This window comes from Cyanistes caeruleus, chromosome 6 (genome assembly GCF_971803275.1).
Source record: "Cyanistes caeruleus chromosome 6, bCyaCae1.hap1.1, whole genome shotgun sequence".
NCBI lineage: Eukaryota > Metazoa > Chordata > Aves > Passeriformes > Paridae > Cyanistes > Cyanistes caeruleus.
In genome coordinates this window covers 34,393,839-34,417,835 of record NC_141706.1, presented here as the reverse complement: position 1 = coordinate 34,417,835, position 23,997 = coordinate 34,393,839, and the positions used below count along the sequence as shown (strand labels likewise).

General features: G+C 39.7%; 1 protein-coding gene across 4 annotated transcripts in view; it reads right to left on the bottom strand.

Annotated features, from left to right (window-relative positions):
* Positions 1-10,895: 10,895 nt before the first annotated feature.
* MAP3K9 (mitogen-activated protein kinase kinase kinase 9) overlaps positions 10,896-23,997 on the bottom strand; it is a 57,784-nt gene continuing 44,682 nt past the window's right edge. For 3 of the 4 annotated variants that reach the window (XM_086895122.1, XM_086895123.1, XM_023929191.2), the window contains exons 8-11: positions 23,450-23,603; positions 17,775-17,887; positions 16,302-17,117; positions 11,878-15,956 (exon numbers count right to left, since the gene is read on the bottom strand). In XM_086895122.1, coding sequence (XP_086751248.1) covers positions 15,475-15,956; positions 16,302-17,117; positions 17,775-17,887; positions 23,450-23,603 — 1,565 coding nt within the window. In that variant the 3' untranslated portion in view covers positions 11,878-15,474. Of the gene's footprint in view, positions 11,097-11,877; positions 15,957-16,301; positions 17,118-17,774; positions 17,888-23,449; positions 23,604-23,997 lie in introns of those variants that run through there. The other variant, XM_086895121.1, reaches the window with a different exon arrangement.

Sequence of the window (23,997 nt, the reverse complement as noted above, 5' to 3'; positions counted from 1 at the left end):
TGGATAAATGAGATCTTTGAGGGACAGGAGACTGGTGTCAGAGTGACACAGAGCAGAATGCCAAGAATTTGTGCACTTCTGACTCACCTCTGGCTAGAGAAGGGTGATTAAGATAAGGGCTCTGCTCCAGGGTTACCAAACATTTCTGGACAAGTCCTGCTGCTTTTCTGCTCCCCTGCCAGAACTGAGAAGCTTAGACACGTCCATCAGGTACCTGGCTATAAAGGTAGATGCCGGTAGTATCCACAAAACCTTCCCAGCTGCCATCAGAGAGATTTCCCTCCCCATATGCACAGTCATCCCAGGACACAAACCAACCTGTTTTAACTACCCATCAAGAGACATACTCAACTATCATCTTGGTCAATTTAGCAAATTGAAAAAAAAAAAAACAAAAACAAAACTGAAGAAAGTTGAGAGCCTTGCATAATCTAAATCACATTTACTCTCACACACAGAGTAAATAAAAAAATCTTTTATATTGTACACTGCAGCCTATGGAGATGTATGTATATAATCAACATCCCCATTCTAAAAGTAGTTAAAGAAGGGGTGTAATGAACCATATAAGAAACACATTGGGAAGATTAATCCAAGTGCTCAGTCAGCTCTAAGGTCTAGCATCTGTTTGCTTTTCTATGGCAGATCACAGCAGTCAATATCAGCAAACTGAAGCAGACCCATTGGCAAAGAAAATGGCTCAGTTTACAGGATTAGGCCCCTGCCACTTAAAGTAATGGCTGGCATAGTACTTCAGTCATAAGAGAGGGGCTGATGGGGATATTGCTCATGGGCAATTCCTCTCAGCTGGTGTTATTTAGATTATGTAGAGACAACACCCCAAAGCACACCAAAATCTTTGGAGAAGACTAAGTTTACAAAGGGTCTGACACAAGTTTAAGACTGCCTGAGATGGAGCCCAAGGTCATAAGCACCGCATCAAAATAAAGCAGTCTGGATGTGCCATACAGCCTGAGGGGAATCTTCTGTGGTATGAGACAAAACAGGAGTTGCACAGAGCTGGTCAGGCCCCCAGATTCCCTTAGCCACATGGTTCTGAAGCTCTGTTCTTAGCTTGTGTGCAAACTCACTGTTACTTACTGTGTGCAGCCACCCACTGCATGATTTAGATGAGGAAAAGAAAACAGCTTCCAACACCCTTAGCTGTGGCTTATGCCATACTTAACAATACTGTTGCTCAAAGGCTCTCAGAAGCTTCTGCCTGGCCCTCCCTAGTCCCAAAAGCTCTGTTGTTCCTGAGAGATATTAGGTAGCACATCTTTAAAACTGTGTAGATTCAAGTCCAGAAAGGACTTGCTTAAAGAGCAGGTTATTGCAGCAAATTCCTACACTCCACCAGACATTTTCGGTTGTGCACTGTCCAACAGCGATTTTTGAAAAATCTGTTCCATCTTTAGTTGGATGAAAAAGAATTTGTGATTGAGACTCAGACATCTGTTTTTCTGATAGCTAAACTGAGGAACCCTAAAGTGTAAATGGCTGTGATGTCATTTCAGAATTAAGATCTGATAATATTGGTTCACTACCCATGTCTTTAGGCAGGGGGACAGTGATGGACATTGCTTGAAATAGTACTGCTGAAAGGTATGTGTGCAACTGGTTAGGAAAAAGTCTGTCCTATCATGCATGTAATTTGTAATAACCAATACATGTGAAGAGAAAAATAATTCAGGCTAACCCTGAAGAGATGACATGTGGATGCAAGAAGTGTGGTCCTAATGTCAGAATTGAATGTAGGTGAGAAACCAGTTGGCAAACATGGTTATGACAGATTGCTCCAGAGAAAGCTATGTGATTGCAGAAAAGAAGATTAGATTATACAGAAAATTGCATGGAGGAGGAGAAGGCCAGCAGAGAATCTCAGCTTTTTGTACTGAAGATACAAAGCACCGAGGAGCTGCTTCTTCCACCAGACTCAGCAAAAGCTGAGGTTCTGAAATCTCTAGTGGTGGTGAAATCTTCTGGGCCCTCCTCTCATTCTCTAACTACACTTTGTTACAATGCTTATTTGAAGAACTAGAAAAAGATAATAATGGACTTTAATGGATTATGCCATCGAATAGGTGTCTGCCCCACTGAGTATCCAACAGCCTCTGTAAGAACAGTCCCTTCTACAATTTGGCTGCTTGGACTCATGGTCAGCTCATATACAGCTGTGTGGCTGTGGCTGGGACAAGAGCTATGAGAAACCTCATCACAGCTTCTGCCCTTCACCAAGTAGCAACATTTTCTTGCCCACAATCCTTGCCTCAGCTAAATTATGATTATGGTTACACTTGCCCAGTACCTTGCTCACCCAGGCCCCTTTCTGCCTTCCTAGCTTGACCTTGGACCTGTCTTATCCCTACAGACCTGCCTGATAGTCACTGGACTGTGACTGGCCCCAGTTACTGTCACTTGACCTGCTCACCTTGCTCAGGTATTCTGGGACTGTATCCATGAGGCCACTGCCCTACTGTCACCCTTTGCTCCAGTTCATCTCCCCATACAGAGCAGCTTCAGTCACAATCATTGTCAAGAAGAATTAGAATGCACCAGCTTAGAAGACTCTCTTACCTTCAGCTAAGGCCTGAAAGATCTGGGGGTACCTGTAGCAAAAGTAAATAGCCAGATGCAATTGCAGGAAGATCACCAAAAGCAAAAATGCCAGACTGCTGCAGAAATAGTAAGCTCTTTGTACAATGAGCAGCTCTCCAACTACTGTCTCAGGGCCCCAGTGGAGAACAGGATGGTGTAAGACGTTCATATCCATGAGAGCTGGTTCTTTTAATGCTGGCTGCAACCTGTGACTGGTAGCCCCATTCATGCTTTTTTAAAAAAATACTCAAAACCTGTGGTTTGTTATAAAGTTAAGATACTGGAGTATGATTTGGGGAGAAAAGAATACATTTCAGAGCAAATTTTGCAGGCATGAAGTGTACAGACTTTGGTTATATTTAGTAAAGCGATTATGGTTCTGTTCTACTTTGTGTTGGAGTACAGTTGATCCTGCCTCTTTTCATTCCACTCAGATTTGTTCATTGTTAAATTAATGAGGACTTACCAGCAAGTAAATCACATGCCATTTAATAAGATTTCAGATGAAGTAGCAAAGAGGCACAAAGCGTCTACTTGAAGTCTACTTGAAAACGCCTGAGCTTTGTTCATCCTTAGTTACAATTATTTCCTTTCCCTGACAAAGCAAACTGCAGTGTCCATTGTGCTCAAGCATGAAGACAAAGCTTGTTAGTTCTTTTTAAGATACTCTGATGTAATTGTCATGTTCACTCCAGATTTTTTTTCAAAAGCTTAGTCTGTTTGAGCCTGATAGCAATATACCTACAAACTTTTCATGTGACATTTAATTAAGCTTGTTAAGCCTAGCTTTAGTCAGACATCTTCTCCCTTTCCTTCCATGTCAGAAGGGCCAAGAATGTCAACATTTCACTAGAAACAGAAGATTAATTAGTCAAGTTATATGAGCTGCATGATAGAGGAAAGCCTGCCCTCTTGTCCCTTAATCTGCATAGCCTTGGAAGTCTACTAGTAGTTTTATCAAGGTATGCCATGGACTTTGAGAGCACTGCTTACATTTACTGTTTCAGCACGTGCCATCTGAATATAACATAATACATGGTGATTTCCTCACCTAAGCACATTCACAGCTAAAGGCCACATATGATTTGCAGTGTCACTGTAGAATTTGTACACCCAACCCTTGCCTACACATCAATCAGTGAAAAACTAAAGTTGCTCAGCCTAAAGCATCTGCTGGTGTGTTGGTTCTGCATCCATGCAGACTCTGCCAGTTTTCATTTAAGATGCTCCTTCTCTGCTAGAAGTTCCCCTCCTTAGAAAACTGCTATTTTATTTTCCTCTTCTGTCCCAATGATTTGTGCTTCTGCCATGTTCTGCATAGGCTGCAGTTGCTGGCAGAAATCAATCTGCCATGATGCATGTAGATTACTGTTGCTGATGAGGTCAGCTTAAACATTAGGGTAACCTTGTCATTGTGACAGGTGAGTAAATTCAGTTAGAAAATCTGATTCTTTTAGAACATAATGCAATTTTAGAGAACATTGCAGGAGGCAGAAATATTTGTTTTAGTTTGAGACAGCCCGGATTTGGGGAGGAGTGAAAAAATAGTTTGAAAAACAAAACACTGTAAGATATCTTTTGTTAAAACAAGTGCAAAAGCAATTAATCTTGCATGCTATTATTTCTAACAAATTTAATTTACTGCCTGTTCACTTTCCTCCTAGTTTATCACAGAACAGAGCACTACAATGCTTTGAATGGAATATATGACTGAAGGTTGCCTACCTATGCATTGTTCAGTCTCCATATCTGTTGGAAGGGTGAAGAATTTCTTGCATGTACCTGCATTAGAAAAAAATCTTTTTTCAAAGGAAATTATGAAATATAAGCTCTTGTAGTGCATCGTCCTTCATCAGTACAGCTACATTTCTTAAAGTAGAAAAATATGAAGTGATGGCTTTGTGGCAGAGAAGAGCAAAAGTATAACCTAGGATTCAAATACATGACCTAGGAGTCAAAACCACGTTGTTCTGGCTTTCATGCTGATAGCAGAAGAAAACAGCTTGGAAAGATCCTTGTTCATGGTACTGTGTCTCACTGAATGATGTGGAAGACAAAGGCACAGCATCACAAGTGAATCTAAACCATCTGTTAAATGTCTCCATGCACAAAACATGTTACTGCATAAGCCCCACATCCAGGCATTTAGATTCATATTCCAGCTGGGATATTAAATAAAGAGTAGAAAAACCTCAAGCTAACAGAACAGAAATATTAGCCTTAATAAAAATGCTATGCAATTAATTCCTTGGTTCAGAGAAAAGCCAGAAAGGGCTTAGCAGACAGGTACTGTGTGCCAAGACCTGAGTTTTTGCAAAAACATTTCAAAAGCCCTATGGAGAACCCAGAGCTGGAATAGCTGCTCAGGACTGAGTTACCTAGAAAGTAAAAATAAACAACTTCTTGTACTGGGAAAAAATCTGAAATCCTCAGAACAAGGTAATGCCACTGTTATTCTAAATATCTGCTTGAAATTACTTGGAGCACAAACCCAAGAACTCAAGGCCTAAAGACAATCACTTTTGTAACAGTTTTATTCAAGTCTGTGTGCTCTAGTGTTGAGACAAGGCCTAGATCAGCATTACACTGTAATACAATAATTTTAGCCATTGAACCAAGCCTGCTTGGCATCCTTGGTTTACAATTTACAGTACATCCAAAAAAAGAGCAAAGAGCAAAGAAATCCCAAAACGTCAACAACTTCCATTAGCTCTTTGCTTCACTTAAATATTGTTCTATAACATAAAATAATTTAATACAAAAAGAACTGTAATCCAAATACACATAATACATTGACACAGAACAGAGGAAAGATACAGTAGATTATGCACAAGAGTATTCAGTTGATGTGTTACCTACAGTGAAACAAACTGGACATTAATATAATTTAACTATTTAAGCCCAAGAGGGTCAGAGGCAACAAGTCCAGGTCACAAATAAAGCTTTTTAAAAAATAATGCAATCTTCTTTTCCTCTAAGCTTACTGCTGTACAGAAGTTAAAGGAAGGCTCCAACAAATCACTTAATTTGACAACATTTCATCACACAAACAAGAAAAACTTGGTGGCCTCTGTTTTTTTACTCAATTCTGGGGTTCATTGCCATTTGGTAATGTAACTGCTTCATTGCAGGTTCTTCGGGCAAAACATACCTTCAGGTGCTAGCTACTTCCATAGCAACAGACTTTCGAACACCATAAACAGAAGAGAAGACTGATACAGAGGTCTCCAAAACCAGACTGAAATACTTGAGCTGTAAGATGAATCCCAGTCCTACAGAGTTTGGAGTTCCTTATGAAGTACCCAACACCCTCCACACAGTGATTTCAAAACAAGCAGGAACTATCCCACATCTCAAAGGATCAGACATGGGGGCATGATCTTACACTACAGAAATCTACTCACCTGGTTATTCAGATTTACAACATTGTACCTAGGAAAGTCAGGTCACCGATTTTTGCATCTGGTTTGAAATAGTAGCAGGAGCAAATCCACAATTAATAAGGCAAAAGAAAGAAGTAGCTTATAAAAAGAAGGAGGAAATACATTCTCCGGCTGAGAAATTCTTGGACTTTCAAAGCCACAGAAGAGACATTGTTAAAAGCACAGGTATTTTCCCTGATTTTTCCACCACTGTTGCCTGCTCACTCCATATAAGCCCCCCAAACTTAAGTGAGGCAAAATATCTCAGATATTTCTAGTCTGTCCTGAATTTATGACAAAGAAATCAAATATAGCAGCACAATGTGCTGTGCCAACAGTTGACAGACAAGAATCCTAGAACTCTAGTAAAAGTGGTGGATATTGATCACTGCTGAACTTGTCAGGTCTGTCCACCAGCCTGGAGGGATGCATTTGTAAATTGAGAAGAAACACTTGAGAATAGGCCTCAGGTTAAACTGCCATATGCACACACAGCCTCCAGTCACCACTTACTGTCCCTTTACAGCTAGCAATCTGCTAATGCAGAAGTTGTTGCTCTTTCACCCCAGGTCAGAAAACATTCGCAAAGCTTACCTTTGCTTATGGTTAGAAGTAGCAGTAATAGGCATGGCATGTGCAGCCATGGAAAGGCCACAAGAGTCAGCAATCAAACCAGCATTTACCCAGGGACTTGTTGAGGAACATTTTCCTCAGGTTAACTGACTCCTTACTCTGACAATCAAGGTAAGAACCTGGTCCTTCACCATCAGTCTCTAGACGACAATCCCCCAATTCAGAGTAAAAGAGCTTTGCTCAACTGGGGTCTTGTGCATTTTGACCCACAAATACATTCCACTGACTTCAATGATGTTTAAGTATTTGATGAAGAGCTTTCTGAATTGAGGCCTCTTCCCTTTTAACTTGAAAGGTAATTACCCTTAATACAAACTTTTATTACTAGATGCTCGTGGGTTTATGTGGTATCTTCTTATAACTGCCAAAAGTGATGGGAACCGGTGCCTATGGACTTTAGGTGGATCTAGGTAAATTCTGCAGTTCAAACCTAGCCATCCTCCAAAGAGATCTATGTTGCAAAAGAATCGATCCTACTCTCTGCCTAGATCACTGGCCAAATTCAAGCAGTTCAACTGGCAAACACTCCTAAGTATGCCTTCTTTTTTTACTTTTCCTGTGGCTATATTCTTTACAGTCTAGGGTACCTGGATATTATAGCTGTCAAGACAACCTTGAAAACAGAGCAATGGCAGAACTGATGGAGTAACAACTGCTTGAGATGCAGTGTTAAAAAGTCAGCTCAGAGATATTAGCTGCTCTGCTCAGATACAAATGCTAACCCTGTTGACACTGTAAGAGCTGCTCACTAAAGCATGCAAGACAGAACAAGCCTACTATGAGTATCTGCGCAATCAGTTGAGGGTGACAACTGATTTTGTGACATTGATTGGGCCTGTGAGAAAACAAATTACCCAAGCTGAGAATTGGCCACATTCACAAATTCCAAGGAAGAACCTCTGTTCACCTCCATATAGTTAGACTCAAGAAACTCAGTGTGCAACTGAGCTATGTCAAACAATAATCAGAGGCCAGGTTTGTTCTGTAATTCAATTGCTGCTAGAAGCATTCTTATCAATGAAGCTTGGAAAAAAAAACAACATGTCTTCCTGTGCCATTATAACCTCTCCAGCTAAGATCACAAGACAAAAAAGATCAAGAGCAATGTTTCTTCTCTCAGACCTATATACCTCTCCAAGACAAGGAGTCCAGCTTTATCCAGCCACAACATCTGTTCTTGAGAAAATGCTGAATTGAAACAGTCAAGGTAGAATGGGAGACAGTGTTAATCAGTCTGAAATAGCATATATAAAATTAATTTTTCTTGTCTTAATGTTGAGGTTTCAGCCACATTGAACATTCTCACTAGCTATCCCAGCAACCAAAATTTGAGTATGGACAAGACCTTACAGATCTATTTCTGATTAATGAAGGGCCTTCCCCCTGCCTTTCTCCATGATTATTTTTCAAATTGCTTATTTTAAGCAAATACAACTTTAGCATTGCTCCTGCAGGTTTGTTCTAAGCCCCCTTTTTCTAGCTGTGCATCCATCTGATCCATCAGCTACAGACAGCAGCCCATTTGAAGCTGGGTTAATAAATCCACTATACTTCACACTAAAAATGTGTCACAGTTCCTTAATATTAGTGCTATTATTGGGCTGCTTGCACATTATTAGCATTCAGATACAGTAAGGACTGTATTAGGAGCTAATACACTAAGAAAACAGTACTGCAAATACAGGAAAAACATCAGGATCATGTACAGCTCCACTTTAAGAGCACACGAGATTATAAAAAAAAAAAAAAAAAAAAAGTTTGGAAAAGAGACTATCATTTTTAAATGCAGTAGTGACCAATATGAAATCTCCACCTTTTTGTCTCTGGACAATCAACTCTTCCACGGGTTAGAAAACATTGAGAAAATTGCCCCACTTTGTCGTTTACTGTTTATTTTAGAGACATAAATATCTAAAGCAAGTATAATCTTAACTTCATAAACTGAATAGCTGGTTTTACTTTTCCATCAGGTATTTCCATGTCAAAGAGCCACAGACAAGTTTGCCTCTGCCTTCCCATCTCATTCCAACTTTAACTGTATGCTTAAAGCAATTCTTACCAAAACTTAGACTTTCTGCCCATTCTATCTCTACAAATGAGGTAGTCCAGGGTAAAACAAAACAAACCAACCAGAAACTGGATAAGCTGGATGGGGCTTTGAGTAACCTGATTTAGTGGAAAGTGTCCCTGCCCATAGCAGGGGGACTGGAACTAGATGACCTTTAAGGTCCCTTCCAACCCAAACCATTCTGTCAAATTAAGTAACTATACATTCCTCAAATTCTTCTTTATGACCCAACTTACCTATGATGCTAACAGTTTACCAAGTAGCTAATATCCTTCTGTCCTCTGACTTAGATTAAGAAGGATAATTTCACTGTCTTAATTCCTGCCAACCTCCACTTCCACTTCACCCAGTTGTATCTTAAGCTTTTAGCTTGGAAATCTTTTAAGTCAAAGCACAAAATGAAATGTGTATGGTTTTCTGCCTTACACTTGCTAGTATGGCAACAAGAATAAATAACTGACAAAGATGGAATGGGGCCAAAACCCTAATGGAGAAATAGGGAGAGGCAGTGATAGCGCACGGTTCAGCACAGGGGTGTAAATGGGAGGACACAAAACGTTTCCTGTGATGGTATTTGGCCTCATGTCAGAAAACACAGTACTGAAAGCTACAATTAGGAGGTCCCTCCAAAAAACCAACCTCAAGCCCCAGCAAAGAGACATGTGAGATGGAAGGCACCTCGGCATACAGGATGCACCTAACACACACACACACACACACACACATACATATATATATATATATATATATTATGTATTTGAGAGGCTTAAAAACCAAACCTAAAATAAACAATATCCCCAAACAGAAACTAACAAACAAAACCACAAAGCTCAAGAAGCCATTTTCAGTAGGAAAATAATGTTCCTGATCAGAAAAAGGAAGTTTTTTGACTTCTGTACAAAAAGAACTAAAATGTATTTCTTGTATACAAATGTTGATGAAGACTTTCCAGTTGCAAAAAATGGGAGGTCCTTGTTAGAAAGGAACAATAATAATTCCAGTAGCTACATCAGACCCAATAACCAGTGGCAAGTTACTTGTTAATCAAGCACACAGCTCTTAGCCTGGGAGTGACTACTTCCAATGTAAAAAAATAAAGTTGATGTAGATAATTTCAGAAGTTGTATTCACCTCTGACCAGTGACAAAACTCTTTAAAAAAGCCAAGCATGGGAAAAACCAAAAGCAAATGCACATTTTAACTGCAGCATGATTTTCTACTATTGCGTTCAATAGAGGGAGCACCAGAATAAGCCAAAGATTAATTTCCATAATTTCTCATGAAACTGTGAAAGTGAGGTTATTAACAATAAGTTCTTCTTAAGACTGTATTGTTTGTTTAACACCAAAAAAAGAGAAAAAGTAAAATTTAAACCAAAAACTGGATTGAAAATAAGAGGGAAAAGAAAACAAAATTTGGTTTAAGATCCTTCTTGTCTGGCTAGCTACCATATTAGCTGGTTGTGCAAACCACTGTATTCTAGTATTAAAATAGTAAACTTAGGAAAAAACATAAGAAGGCATTCTTACCTATAGGTACCTTAATTATATCATTAACCAAAGATTCATGAAGTCTAAAAGTTACACTCTATGACAGTGACAGTATATTTTGGTTCTTGTATTTGCTATATTTATTGCTTGTTTGCAAATACGTTTTAACACATGTCTATCTCCTCACTTTTAATGTCCAGCTTTACTCAAATAGTAATCTTAAATGAGTTTTAAACATGGAAGCTAAGAAACCGTTATTCAGTGACAGGATAAGGATCAGAAATCTTTCCAAACGTAAATGCTCTTGTTTCATATTAAAAAAACCCCAAAAAACAAAAACCACAAAGCCAAAAGGAGGATTTAAATCAGTCTGCAAGATATGACCCTTCCTATTCACCAGAGTCGGTAAGAGTTCTTGAGAGTATCTCCAAAATACGTGGAAAAGGTTAGAAAGCAATAAGCATGTTTTCCAAGAAGCATTTAAAAAAACCCAAAAAGAAACAAACCTATATACATTAGCTTAAAATTACTTGCAAAAATAACAGGCTACCACAGAATTTTGGGACATAGGAGTAGATTTGGTTCCATACATCCAATGAGACTCCAGGTCCCATATTCATCCCACAGAGATGAATTAGCTTTCAAATAAAAATTAACCTCAAGATAGAAAGGCGACTCAAGGTCGGAGGTTTCCTGTCATGTTTTATTTAACAAAACATTCCAAAGGCAAAGACCTTTCTTTACTTGACCATTACTGCCTCACCTTCAACAGAATGAGAGATATCCTGTTTTGTGACATATCGAAGCAACATCTCTACGCAGTATTGTCAACAATGTCTTTAAGATAACAGCATGCTATGAAGAGGAAGGCAACTACTCCCATTCCTAGAGGTACAGAAAAATAATTCATCATAAAACCATGCCAAACCAGAATAGGTCTTTCCTCATCAATAACAAAAAATTCACTTTTAAAATACTCATTTTGTTAAAAAATTTTTACAAAAGGAGTATTTTCACCAAGGTTCCCTGCCTCATACTGAATATCAACCCATTGCAATAATAAACTGGAGAGAAAATATGTATAAAAAGTTACATTTGCACCTCTGAAATGACTGAGAGGAGATTAAGACCTATTTGCTGGTTAAACAGACCACTTTGCAGTCTGTAAGAAGCAAGAGTATTCAAAAAGAATCTGTAACTATTTAATCACCTTAGTTTTGATACAAAAGCTTTCTTCTCTCTACTTGTCCCACACTCAATTTCTATGAAACCAGTAGAAATTTATCAAAACATTTGTCATTTTTTGCACTGGTTGCTATGTCTGTGCCTTCCTCCCAACATTACAGGAAAACTAAACAGGCTACAAGGACAGCATACTTTGAAGGGCTGACAAACTTCTATTTCCCAAATCAGCACATCAATTACATAAATAAGCGATACTCACTGCCAGCTGACTAAACAAAAATACAAATATATTTCTAAACCACAAACATTTCTCTCCTATACAATCTCATTATTACTATCAGTTAAAAAACTGCCACTTCCTCTTTGTAAGGCCTGTATTCAAACATATTTTTCTCCATTCTTTTGTCATTGTTTTAGACTGCTCAGTGACTTGCACATGATCTTTTTTTCATTTTCTCAGACAAAATAAAAGTGCAACTTATTCAGACATTTAGAAAACAATACATTTATTAGAATTTTTTTAAAGTAAGATTTTCACCATCTTCCTCAAGAACACTATGAGAAAAGCAGGTCAATGACCAATATTCTGACACTGTTGTTTCCCAGACAAATGGGACTATTGGAAACCAATAGGAAAAAAAAGATTTCTGAGCTGACAGGCCCATACCTTCTAACTGTCTAGTGGACTATAGTCGGCCACTCCTTTGGAGATTTGGAGAACCTCAGCTCCCACAATTGGGAAGGAAAACCTCAACAGATTAAGAAAGCAGGGAATTCAAGACAGGATGGGACAGATGGATATGGAGAGAGGTCTTGACCAAGATTAAATATGCACACAGCCTCTGGGCCTCAGGACACTGGCTTTTGGAGTGTATAAGGTAAAATACCTGACAACTCTTTGTCTTGAGAACCCCCTCTCTGCCTGCCAGAGAATACCCCACCACTACTGAAGTCAGGAGCCTTGTTCCCACAACTGACTCCTCTTGCCTGATACCTCAGGTTGGCCACTGGAAGACAGTTATGGGTGGATGCTCAAAGACTGCCTCAGGTTAATTCACATGCTAGATTTAATGAAGATAATTGCATCTAAGAAAGGTTAAAGAAAAACCCAAAGAAAAACCACAAATTAAACACATACCAACCAATATGCTTCTAACTAGTCTGTCTGGCAGCTTTGTAGTAATAGTATCTAGTTTGGTAACCCTGACCTGGATCCTTGACTCTTGTCATCTGTTCTACCAAGTTATTTGATGTAGCCATGTCCACTTGGTATTAGGGAAGATACTCTTTGAAGCAAAACACTTCTCAAAGTTCAGCTACATAGCTCCTTCACCAAGTGATTATATAAAAGGGGGAGGATCAAGGGGCGATTTAAGTCTTCATCCTCAACTTAAAAAGAAGAGGTGACAGAACAACTTGCCTTTACGTTTGTCTTTCCTGGGAACTTGACAGAAACCTTAGAAGTTCATGTGGTGAAATCAACTGGCCAGCTATTAGAAAGTTTAGCAGGCTGAGTTGTATCAGGTGACCTAGAACAGTGGCCCCCCATTTCTTGCAAATAAATGGATTTTAAAGATTTCTGTTCAAATGGAGCTATTTCAGGTGATGCCTTTGCAGAGCAGATGATACTCCCTATGACATTTATAATGATACCTTTTGGAGAGAAAACATTACATTTCAGAACAGCTGATTCAGTTTTGTTCCAGACTTTTAAAAATTATAAGGAAGACTATGAAAAATAGATTATTTTAATGTCCTTCTTTCAAATCCCTCTGACACAGCCTCTTACTCAGATTACCTTAAGGTTGATTTATAGCACAATCAAAATTAGCAATCCGTTGGATGAGTTTTGTCTTTTTGCTAGTGTCTGGATCACAAATTTAGTTTTCAGGAATGAAAAGCAAAAGGATGCTTAAGAAATCAATAATGCTAAAGGTCTAAATTTAACAAAAGAGTAAGAAATGTAAGTTTTCTTTAAGTATCTGAATCCCACCTTGCCTTATAATACCTTGTCTAAACCAGCTTCAATATCTAGTGTAGCACCATTAAGGCTAGCTCTGGAGCATTTAACAGGGAGGACAGCAGAAAGTAATTCTGCCATTAAGCATTTTCCATGGAATATTATAAACAAGAAATATGTGACCTTTCAAAACAAAACAAACTGTAATTGCTTGAAAAAAATAGGGCACTTGACTAATGGGAACATGCCAGTTTCAGTCCTCACACAGAACTAAAAAGCCTCACATACAGTTCTTCCCCACACATGCTGGTTTTTAAAATGAGGTTCCAAACATCTAAACACACAGGTTCACTGTGCTGACAGCAGCAGGAAGTATTCAGCTCTACTGCCTTCACAGCAGGACTGTGACAGAACAACCTGTAAGGACTGGACTGCCCCAACAGGCTGAGCACTGCACTGGCAGCACTGCACTGGCAGCACTGTCAAACAATTATTTGCAACCAAGTATCAGCAGATTTGCAAAACAAGCACTGATCTGTACAAAAACAGTGAACAGACATGCTGTACCCTGCAATAAAGCAGACTACCCTATTACACTCATATAAAGGCCACATCCCTTATATATAATGCCAAATTTGGGGAAGATTGAAGCTCTCATTACAGCCAGTAAGACATACCTGCAGTGGCACAGACACACTTGAAGTCTTTGTACAGAAAACTCTGAGCATAGGCACACCCTATTTGTGTGACTTCCTCCTTTCAGACAGGGGTCTGTTCTTGCTCTAAATCTAGGAGTGTTTTAAATATTTGAACAAGAATAAAGTTCTACATATCTATAGTGCCTTTCACTCAAAGATCTCAAAGGAGTTTATACCTATAATATATGTCCCAACCCCTCCCCTTGTGAGGTAGGTATTATTCCTATTATTTACAGATGGGGAAATTCAGGCACAGAGGTTACATTATTTGCCCAGGGTCACACAGTGAGTCAGTGACAAAATAAAACAGAATCCAGATGTTCCGATTCCTGTTCGCACAATCCAACTATTAACAACCCTCATTTTCAAAACAGCCTTAAACAAGTACCAGTGTGCATAAGAACAGTCTTGGGTTTCATGGGTCACTCCTACAAGGCATAAGAAAGGAAGAAAAAAAACAGAAAGAAAAAGATCTGGAAACACATAATTTACTTCTGCAAGCCAACACAACTTTAAAGAAAGTTTCTGCTAACTCCCCTCCCAAAGCTGAGGCAACTTGACTATGAGCCTGAGAAACAGGGTGGGGAAAAAAAGAGACTGATGGAATGGAAGTCTGAAAAAAAAAACAAAAACAACAAGCTAAACAGCTATGCCACAGGCCTTCATCTTGAAAGCACAGGGTCATAAAAAAAATAGGGCTGAGAGGGACCTCAAGAGACCACTGAAGTTCATCCAACCTACCCTGAAGCCAGGATCAACTACACCTACTTGTTTCCAACAGTCTGGTTCACCTGCTCTCAAAGACCTCCACTGGTGGAGACGCCGTGCCCTTCCCCTGCCATCTGTTCCACCTTACACTATCACATGAGCAAAAGAGGACAAACAAGTCTTAAGATAGCTACTTCTGCTCTTCCAGTGGGGGTATGATGATTCCCAGGCCTGTCTAATGATCTGAATGTATTTCAGAGAAGGTAGTCTCCAGATACTTATTTGTTTCTGTTCTGGATTCCTTGGGAAAACATCAAACATTGATGTCTGCTGTAGTGTAATAGTTGAATATTATTTGAAAATACTGATTAATACCAGGATAGATACCAGTATACTTACTGCAAGTGCCAAATCCTACAAGGTCAGTAACAAAAGACTTTGATATGATAATTTAAGCTCATTGCAGATTCAAACTGCAATAAGAGGGCAGGGAAGACTACAGAAAAACCCCACAGCAAAAGTCAGCAGCTCAGAGTAGCCAAGTTTCACCCAAATGCAGACAAAAATCAGGCAGTTGACAACACATCTTCAGCAGAGGCAGCACCATATGATCTCTGTAGCATCCCTCCATCTCATCTGTTTTCAAAGTGCATTCTCAGTGCAAAAAGTAGGATTGAATTTAGAGGGGCTCACTGCCCCCAGTGGTTTCATATTAAGACCAGAATTCTTGCTTGAGTTCATATGCTGCAGCTTTGTGTGTGTTAAGTTCACTTCTGCATAGCGGAATGGTGCTGTCCTGGCTCTGCCCCTCAGCATCTATGTCCAATAGTGTCCGCTCCTCTGCAGGAGGACCCACCTGGAAAGGAAGCAGTGCAGGCAGTCCAGGTCTCTCTTCTACAGTGCTGCTGCTACTAGCAAAACAGGAGTCCAGATTGCTTGGAGTATCAGTACTTGAACTGTTGGCAGAAGATTCACCCTTGGCATTGCTGGGTGACACAAACCACCAGGGATCAAGCCGCTGCCGACTGGCTGCAGGACGTGGCCGGGGCAGGAACTCCAGTGTCTTGGGTCTTTCCAGTGTGGGATCCTGCTGTGCATTCCATCGTCTCGGGGTTGGAGGAAAAACAATGTTGGGGTCTGGCAGGCGAGGGACCTCACCGGGATCTCTGCTTGGACTAGGTGTTTTTAACACACCTATCCAAAACAGACAGTGTAAGAGAAGAGGGAAAAATATGTTAGATGTCACTGCTAAGTGGTTCCTACAGGTCTTAGTTTATTGTATATACAGTGCAAAAACATATTCAAAGCAGAAGGCCTCCATTCATAATCTACAAACTCTGTATCTTCAATTATGGCAATCTGAAGATGGTGGAACCAAAACCATTACTGCATTATTCTGTTAACTATCTGTGCAAAAATAACCTCCACAAGCAATTCATGTGGGCTGAATTAATCTGGTCATCTCAACGAATGTATAACCAACCAGTAATCATACTTCTTCTATCTTTATTCTGAGAAGGAAGATGGCTGAAAACCTACCTGCTCCCAGTGCTCCAGTTAAACAGCTGCTGGAAGGGCATCCACTGGTTGGGCACCCATTGACAACCAGTCCACTCCCTTTGATGGCTCCATCAGAAGGTGTACGCCTGTGTCCGCTTTGCTGGGTGTGGGAAGAGACTGTCACGTGTGTGGGAGTCAAGGATTGGTTGGGGTCTTGTTTGAACCTCTCTATCTGGACATTGACCAGTGGGTTTGTAATGGCTGGCAAGGGAGCCTTGACTGTCACTGGGCTGACAGGCATCTCATAAACCACAATCTCATCACTGTCTGAGCGCAGCAGGGACCGGGTGGAATTACATTCAGAAATGGAAGACAGGGAAAGAAGGGTGAGGGATGTGGATGGCTCGCCTAGCAACAACAGGGGATCATCCTTCTTGAAGATCTTCCGGGAAGGGGGACTAGTGCTCCTGCGTGGGCGTCCAGCTCGCTGAAAAATGCTATCACGTTTCTTCTTCTCTTCCTTGGGCACCTCTGGCTCTTCCTCAATCAGCAGCTGACATTTCCCTGCTTCTAACAGGTCAAAACCCAGGCCTGCAGCAGCCAGCACTGCTCCACAACCAAGCAATGCAACCTCACATCGCTTGTGGTGGGAGCTGCTACGTTTGAGGCTGTTGGTGGGTGTCAGCTGTGGGGTACTGGTAGCAGAGTTTACAGGGGTGGATTCCTCATTGGCATCACTAGAAGGGCCATCCCACTCTTCATTCTTCTGAAATGGGATGCAGAGGTATGACTGATTGTGCACAGGTGAAGGGTGCACTTTGCCCTCTCCATTAAAACATTCGCTGTCCTCATCATCTGGAAAACAAATGAAAATAAGGGTTTGTGTCAATGTAACATTTTACTGGTACATTTCATTGTTTCATAAATATACTTCAAAATAAGCTTCTCCTCAGAAGATGCAACTGTTCTCATACACATCATTCATCAACTCCCAAATACAGTCTATTGTTTCCAAATAAGATAGGCTGAGAGAAGTAACTGGAAACACTATCAAGGTGAAAGAAACTAGTGAAGCATTCATCCAGCTGGGATTAACTGCATAACAGCATTTCAAAGGCAACCTACACCTCAGTAACTTCTAGAGTAAATTTATGTGTTTGTGAGTGAGAAGCAAAAGGTAGAAAAATTTTAAGGATTGCTCCTTGTAAGTGAAGGTGTAAGCATGCTGAACATGTAAATATCATTATTCAGGAAAGGAGCTGAGAGACAGCATGGAGCTAGAGGAGAATTAACAGAAGCTTGTTAGCTTGACAGAGGGAGAAGCCCAAGCAGTGAGGAGAACAAAAAGAAAATCATGAAGGAGAAAGTGGACACTTGACAAAGAATAAAAGAAAAGCAGATACCAAACAAAATGAAAACTGTAATTGCTGTAATGTGAAGGTCAGGAAAGAGGTTCATTGAAATGTGAATGAAAGCGGGGATGAGAGTACCAAGTTCAGGGAATTCTTTTACCCATCTCTGCTAAGCTGGTGAATCCTGGGAAAGCAGGTGCAGTTCTCTGGATCTTCCCAAGATTTGGTGCACTGGATGACCACTGCTTGCATCCTTCTACCAGAGCTTTCAGACTGAAAATAGTAGAATGATGTGAGAAAATGTACCATGCTCACAACCAGTTTCCATTCTCCCCTTATATATTCTCTATTAATCTACTTAAGAGTATACATGTATCCATCTTAACTACATAGATCTGATTCTCCTGCAACAAGAAATTTTGTGATGCCTTTACAGCACTTTAAAATAAAAAATAAAGTAAAAAAAAGTAAAAAAAAAAAAAAAAGGTAAAAAGGTCAGTTCCTTGTTTGTTACACTGTGGCGGTCAAAAGGCCTCTGCTGATAACTAACAAGCTAGGAATGCAGAATAATAGAAGGCACCACTACAAAATTCAGATTAAACGTTTTCTTTCTAAATCAAGGCATAATCTTTTTAAATCTTGATTTCTTTTTGCAATCAATCTTACCAGGGCAGGTAAAAAATAAATTGTTCAGCAAGAAGAAGGCAAAACACCTCCAAAAATGTTTTCATGTGAAACACAAATGAACAATGAAATTCAAACATCACTCACTAGGACAAATAAAATAATAAGCTAAAGTCACTGTAAAAGCCATGTCTCTGTATTATAAACCCCAATATTTTTCTTACAAAGAAAATGCTTTACTGAAATACAGTTAAAAGCATAAGTTCTAGATTATGGGGAATAAAGCCCAAGAGAAGAACCCAAACCCAAATCCCTGCTTTGACCTGTATCTAAAGATATGTTACCAGGTTCCTGAACCTATTAGTAATCTCTATTCACAGACTTTCATTATCATCATCCTGCACTAGTTTCATGACATCAGACATGTCAATAACTTTGATTAGCAGCACAACGTCCTGATATATCAATATTCAAAGTTTTATTATTAATTTATCAACATAATCTCAACTGGAAAATTTCTGGTGCCTTTCTCCACAAACTCCAACATGAAACATCAGTGTTGGTGAAAAGCTACACACTTAGGACAGGTAGAAATTACATGGAAGGAATAAAAAGATCTGTGGATAGTCTGAATGATTTCAACTGGACACACAAAAGCATTGATTTGTTATTGAAAGAACAGAAAACTGGAAGATCTCTTCCAGAACCATTACTAACTTGCATTGTTTTTGCTAAGACATGTAATTCACTACCATCATTCCCTTAAAGGGAAGTTCAACCATATGTAAGTTACCTCTCATGATTCTTATTTTCTACCAGAATAATTATGCATTTCTAAGACAGCTTCCATTCCAGGATTTCAAAAAATTATTATATTGGGGTATTTTTTTGCCTTGGTATGAGTTTTTCCTCTGCTCTCTACCCAATTAGAGATACTTGTCACCAAACTATACTGCAGCAATAGCAAGGCCACAAGACCTAAATTTGATTCAGCATGTGATCAGTTGGTTGATGACTGTGGTACAGACATTACAACAAAAGCATCCCCTGCAGTCTTCAACTGCATTGCAAGTCCATCCCCATTAACCATTCTGGCACATGCAGTACCTTGCTGCAATCTTGAATCCAAGCAGCACAGCACTGAACCTTATTTGTCAAGGCAAATAACCACAGGGTTTTATAACAGATATGCCATTCAGTGTGTGGGTCTGTTCTGATTTACTCCCTCCCTAGTATACTCAACTGTATAACACAATACACCAAATAACGTATGTTGGATCTAAATTACTCAGGTACGCAACATGCCTACCTAGGTTACATACTATAAACAGAGATGCATATTAAGGGAAAGCTGGTGAGTGAAAAGGAACCATGTTAGCAGTGTGAACACCTCCAAAACTGAATCTCAAAGCTCTTACAATACAGCTAGAGAACTACTGAAGGAGATGAAATTTCCACAGAACTGGGAAAGCACATACTCAACTTAGTTTCTCAGAACAATCTTCCCTTGCAAAGAACAGACTGAATGTTTGCTGTTACTGTTAAAGTGCAGCTCAATCTGAACAGGAAGATAAATAGCTACCAGAATAATTTCAAGACCTGCTACTTTTGCCTTAAGGTTATAAAATTTTCATCCTTCTCTTTTATTTTTTGCTCCTTCTCTTTCCATTACAATTACAATCCTTCTCTTTCAATTACAAGCAGACCTCAAAGACCTGTCCAGAAAATTGCTGCACATCATTTTAATTAGACAGTGGTGTGCATTTCAAAACAATTCAAAACCTGCTGACTTAGAGAATGTTCCTACTAGAGCAGTATTGTCTGCTACTGCCCTAAGGAAAGAGAAAATGGAACGATTTGAAAGCACTAGTCCTAAAACTAGTATTTTGGTATTTCAATCACCAACATAACAACTCAGGAACCTAAAGACTTCTTACTTGTAATCTATTCATATTAACTAACCAGAAGGTTGTTACTTACTTTTCTATATTATGACTAAGTCACTTTTCTGTTGCCTTTTTCTATTGGGAAGTCAAAGGCACCTCTTTTTAGGAAAGGTAAGATGAAAAGTTTTGTTTGCTCAGCAAATTGCAAAAAGCTTCCCTACAACTGTAAGGCAGCATCTCTGGTGTCTTAATACCATTCTGTAATATCATGTTAAGACATTAATACAATACCGCAGTGAATAAAAAAATGTCTGTTGCCAGGCTCACCCCCTAAAGCTTCCAAGACTTTAAGAGATAACTGCTAAAGGATTTTAAGCCACGTTCACTATCACTTTCCATAAAATTAGTAACCTGTGTGAAAAGCAGGGTGACCATCACCCATGCCATAGTGTGTGACTAACCAATGCCAAGTTTAAAGACAATTAAACTTCACAGTATATCCTTGAGAATATACTGTAAGATCACAACTGAACTGCCACAGAACTAGCCCAACATAAAGCTTCATCCAATCTCTGCAATTCAGCACAAAACCCTTCAGCTGCTGTTCATATTCTTTATGTTCAAACATAAATAGGGAAGTGTGAATAATCACTGTACCATCTTTTCATGACTGCCTTAACTTGGGTTAAGACTAACATCACCAGTTCTGAGGGCTCACAATGCTATTCTAGAATAAAGGTGGAGAATACATGGAAAGTGATAAAAATTATGAAGATAAAAGTTCCATGGATCACTAAGTCCAGTCCCATAAGCAGCAGTAATAGCAGCACTTATGCTACCAGAATGGCTTTATAGAGAATACTTGAACTGGACTTCTCTGTCCTATGTTGAGCTCTTCATTTTACCCCAGTTTTCCCAGGGTTCACTATTTGTGTCGGCCCTGTTTCATATCTTTATCAATTATCTGGATGAGGGGATTGAGAGCACCTTCAGTCAGTTTGCAGTGACACAAAGTCACGTGGAGGTGTTCATCTGCTGGAGGGCAGAAAGGCTCTGCAGAGGGATCTGGACAGGCTGCATTGATGATGAATCAAGGCCGACTGTGTAAGACACAATAAGGTGAAGTGTTGGGTTCTGCACTTCAGTCACAACAACCCCATACAATGCTACTCATCCCCATCAATGGGGATGAGTGGCTGGAAAGCTGCCTGGGGGAAAAGAATCTGGAGATGCTGGTCAACAGGCAGTTGAACATGAGCCAGCAGTGTGCCCAGGTAGCCAAGAAAGCCAAAGGCATCCTGGCAGCGAAGTGATTATTCTCCTGTATTCAGTGCCAGCGAGGCTGCACCTCAAATCCTGTGTTCAGTTCTGGGACTCTCCAGGAAAGACACTGAGGAGCTGGAGCACATTCAGAGAGGAGCAATGGAACTGGGGAAGGGTCTAGAAAGTCACTCATTTGAAGAGCAGCTGAGAGAGGTGGGGCTGTTTAGCTTGCAGGGAGCTGGGGGAGACCTTATCACTGTCTACAACGCCCTGAAAGAAGGGTCTAGGCGGGGGGGCAGGGGGATGTCAGCTTCTTCATCCAAGTTACAAGTGACAGGACAAGAGAAATGGCCTCAAGTTGCCTCAAGTAGACCTCAGGAGAGGTTTAGATTAAGTATTAGGAGAAATTACTTCACTAAAATGTGGTCAGGCATTGGAATAGGCTGCCCAGTAAAATGGTGAAATCACCATCCCTGGAAATGTTCAAAAGGTGTGTGGATGTGACACTCTGGGAAATGGTTTACTTGTGAACATGGTAGAGGCTAGGTTAATGGTTTGACTCAAAGGTCCTTCCCAACCTTAAATATTTAATGAAGTTTTATCTCCTTACCCTGTAAAATTAGAACTTAAAAATACTAAAAAATATAAAGAACTATCTTTTGAGTCACTAATATTTACTGCAACTCTGCTCCCCTTAATTTAAAGTCTGCAGTCTGGCATGATCTCAGCAAGGAGTGGTTCACTGTATGCTAGCCAGACTGCCCTCTCAGCAACACTCTTACATTTCAGATACTCTGCAAAACTCAATATCCATATTGAGTCTCCTAGGAGAGATTCTGAGTACTACAGAACATCTCAGTTGTAGAGAGAGCATGAGCAACCACAGTTTGCAAGCAATTCCTTTCCTGTTGTCTGTGCCCAAAAACAATCAGTGCTTCAGACTGTACAGCAATGAGCAGAAAATGGAAGAGGTCTATTCCCAGAATTCTAAGAATTTGATTTCAAGGTAGAAATGTTTTCTTCCAGCTTCAGTGATCTCCCACCCTTTTACATAAATAAGGATTGTAAAGTGTGACATCTGTTTTAATTCCTTAGAATGCTATCCTATCCTTCAGTTGTACAGTAGGTAAACCACAGGCAGCAGTCAAAGAAGCTTTTTCCATATTGTCCTGACAACCTATCTTGAGTATCTTAGAGAGAGAACATATTTTAGTAGATCCAGGCCATCTTGCAGGGGGCTACAATACTGAGGCACTATGCAAACATCAGTTTTTCAGGCATTTCACACCTGAACACACAATAGGAAAGATAAAGATTATAACCAGCTATTTTATTTTCCCTGCTAAAAACCATGGCAAGAGTCAAACCATCAATTTATCAGGGGGGAAACGTTCAAACTCTACTAAAAATTGCCAAGCATTCTTTTAGAAGGCCAAAACAGCCTTCTGTTTAAAGCAGCATTCCAGCAATGATTCACTGGAGTTCAGGAATAAATAATTCAGACACACAAAGGGGGAAAAAAAAAAACCCAAAAAATGCCACAGAACAATAACCTATAGAAACAGAGGTACAACCTGTATTTCTGCAAAAATCACTTTCAGGATTGATTCACTCAAAGTACATGTCTTTTTCAAAAGACTGAAGAGAAGATATTTGCTTGGCTTTATCAGATACTTTTTATACACTAGCATTTAAAACAAGAAAATGAGAATCATAAGAATCTGAGAATCATAAGAGAGAAGCAGTTTCAGATATTATTTGAAACTACAGAAAGTTGAGCCTTGAAATAAAGAAAACCTACTACAGAGAGTTTTGCACAGCTAAGAAGTTTGACAGCTCACAAATATACCTAACAATGTAATAGCAGATAGTGAAACATCAGTTGCTAACAAATTAACTGAATGCAATTTTGTAAACTCCTCTGAATCTCTAACATCTCTGGTACAGGAAAGAAGTTTGTGAGCAGAAAGGTGTTTGCAAGCAGGTAGGCAAATCTCCTGTGAGCCAGCTCATGACCCGTTTTAGAACCTGGACATGAGTCTTCCTCCAGTCCCTCTCTTACCCCTCTTCTCCTGCACCTAGCTCCTTGTGACAAAGTGAGCTTGGTCCCCAGGTGCGTCCCTTTTTCTTCTGGCCTCTCTTCTCTTCTTCCTCTCCTTCCTCCTTTGGAAGGACTGAGCTTCGTCCCCATGTTTTACTGCTTTCAGCAGGTGTCACTTCACAAGCAGAAAGAACAGTGGAAAATGGGAAGGAAAAACAGATACACAAATTAAAAGAATTGATTCCACAGCCGCATAAAGAATAAAACATAGGCCAGAACAGGAATAGTAACAAAAAAAATTCCCATAATTCTGACCATTTATAAACACAAATCTAACAACCAAATGCCAAATTAAGCATTCCCTAATCCTTCAAGTATAGGTAGCCTCTCATAGAATAGCTTTATTCTATCACTGGTTTCTCTTTAGAACTACCACTTTGAAACCAAACACACAAGTGCTGTGATATCCAATACAAACACTAAACATTAGTTAACACAATTTTCATAATTTTAAGACATGCATGTCTGCCTAATTCTGTGTTATTATGGGAACACTATTTGCATGACAA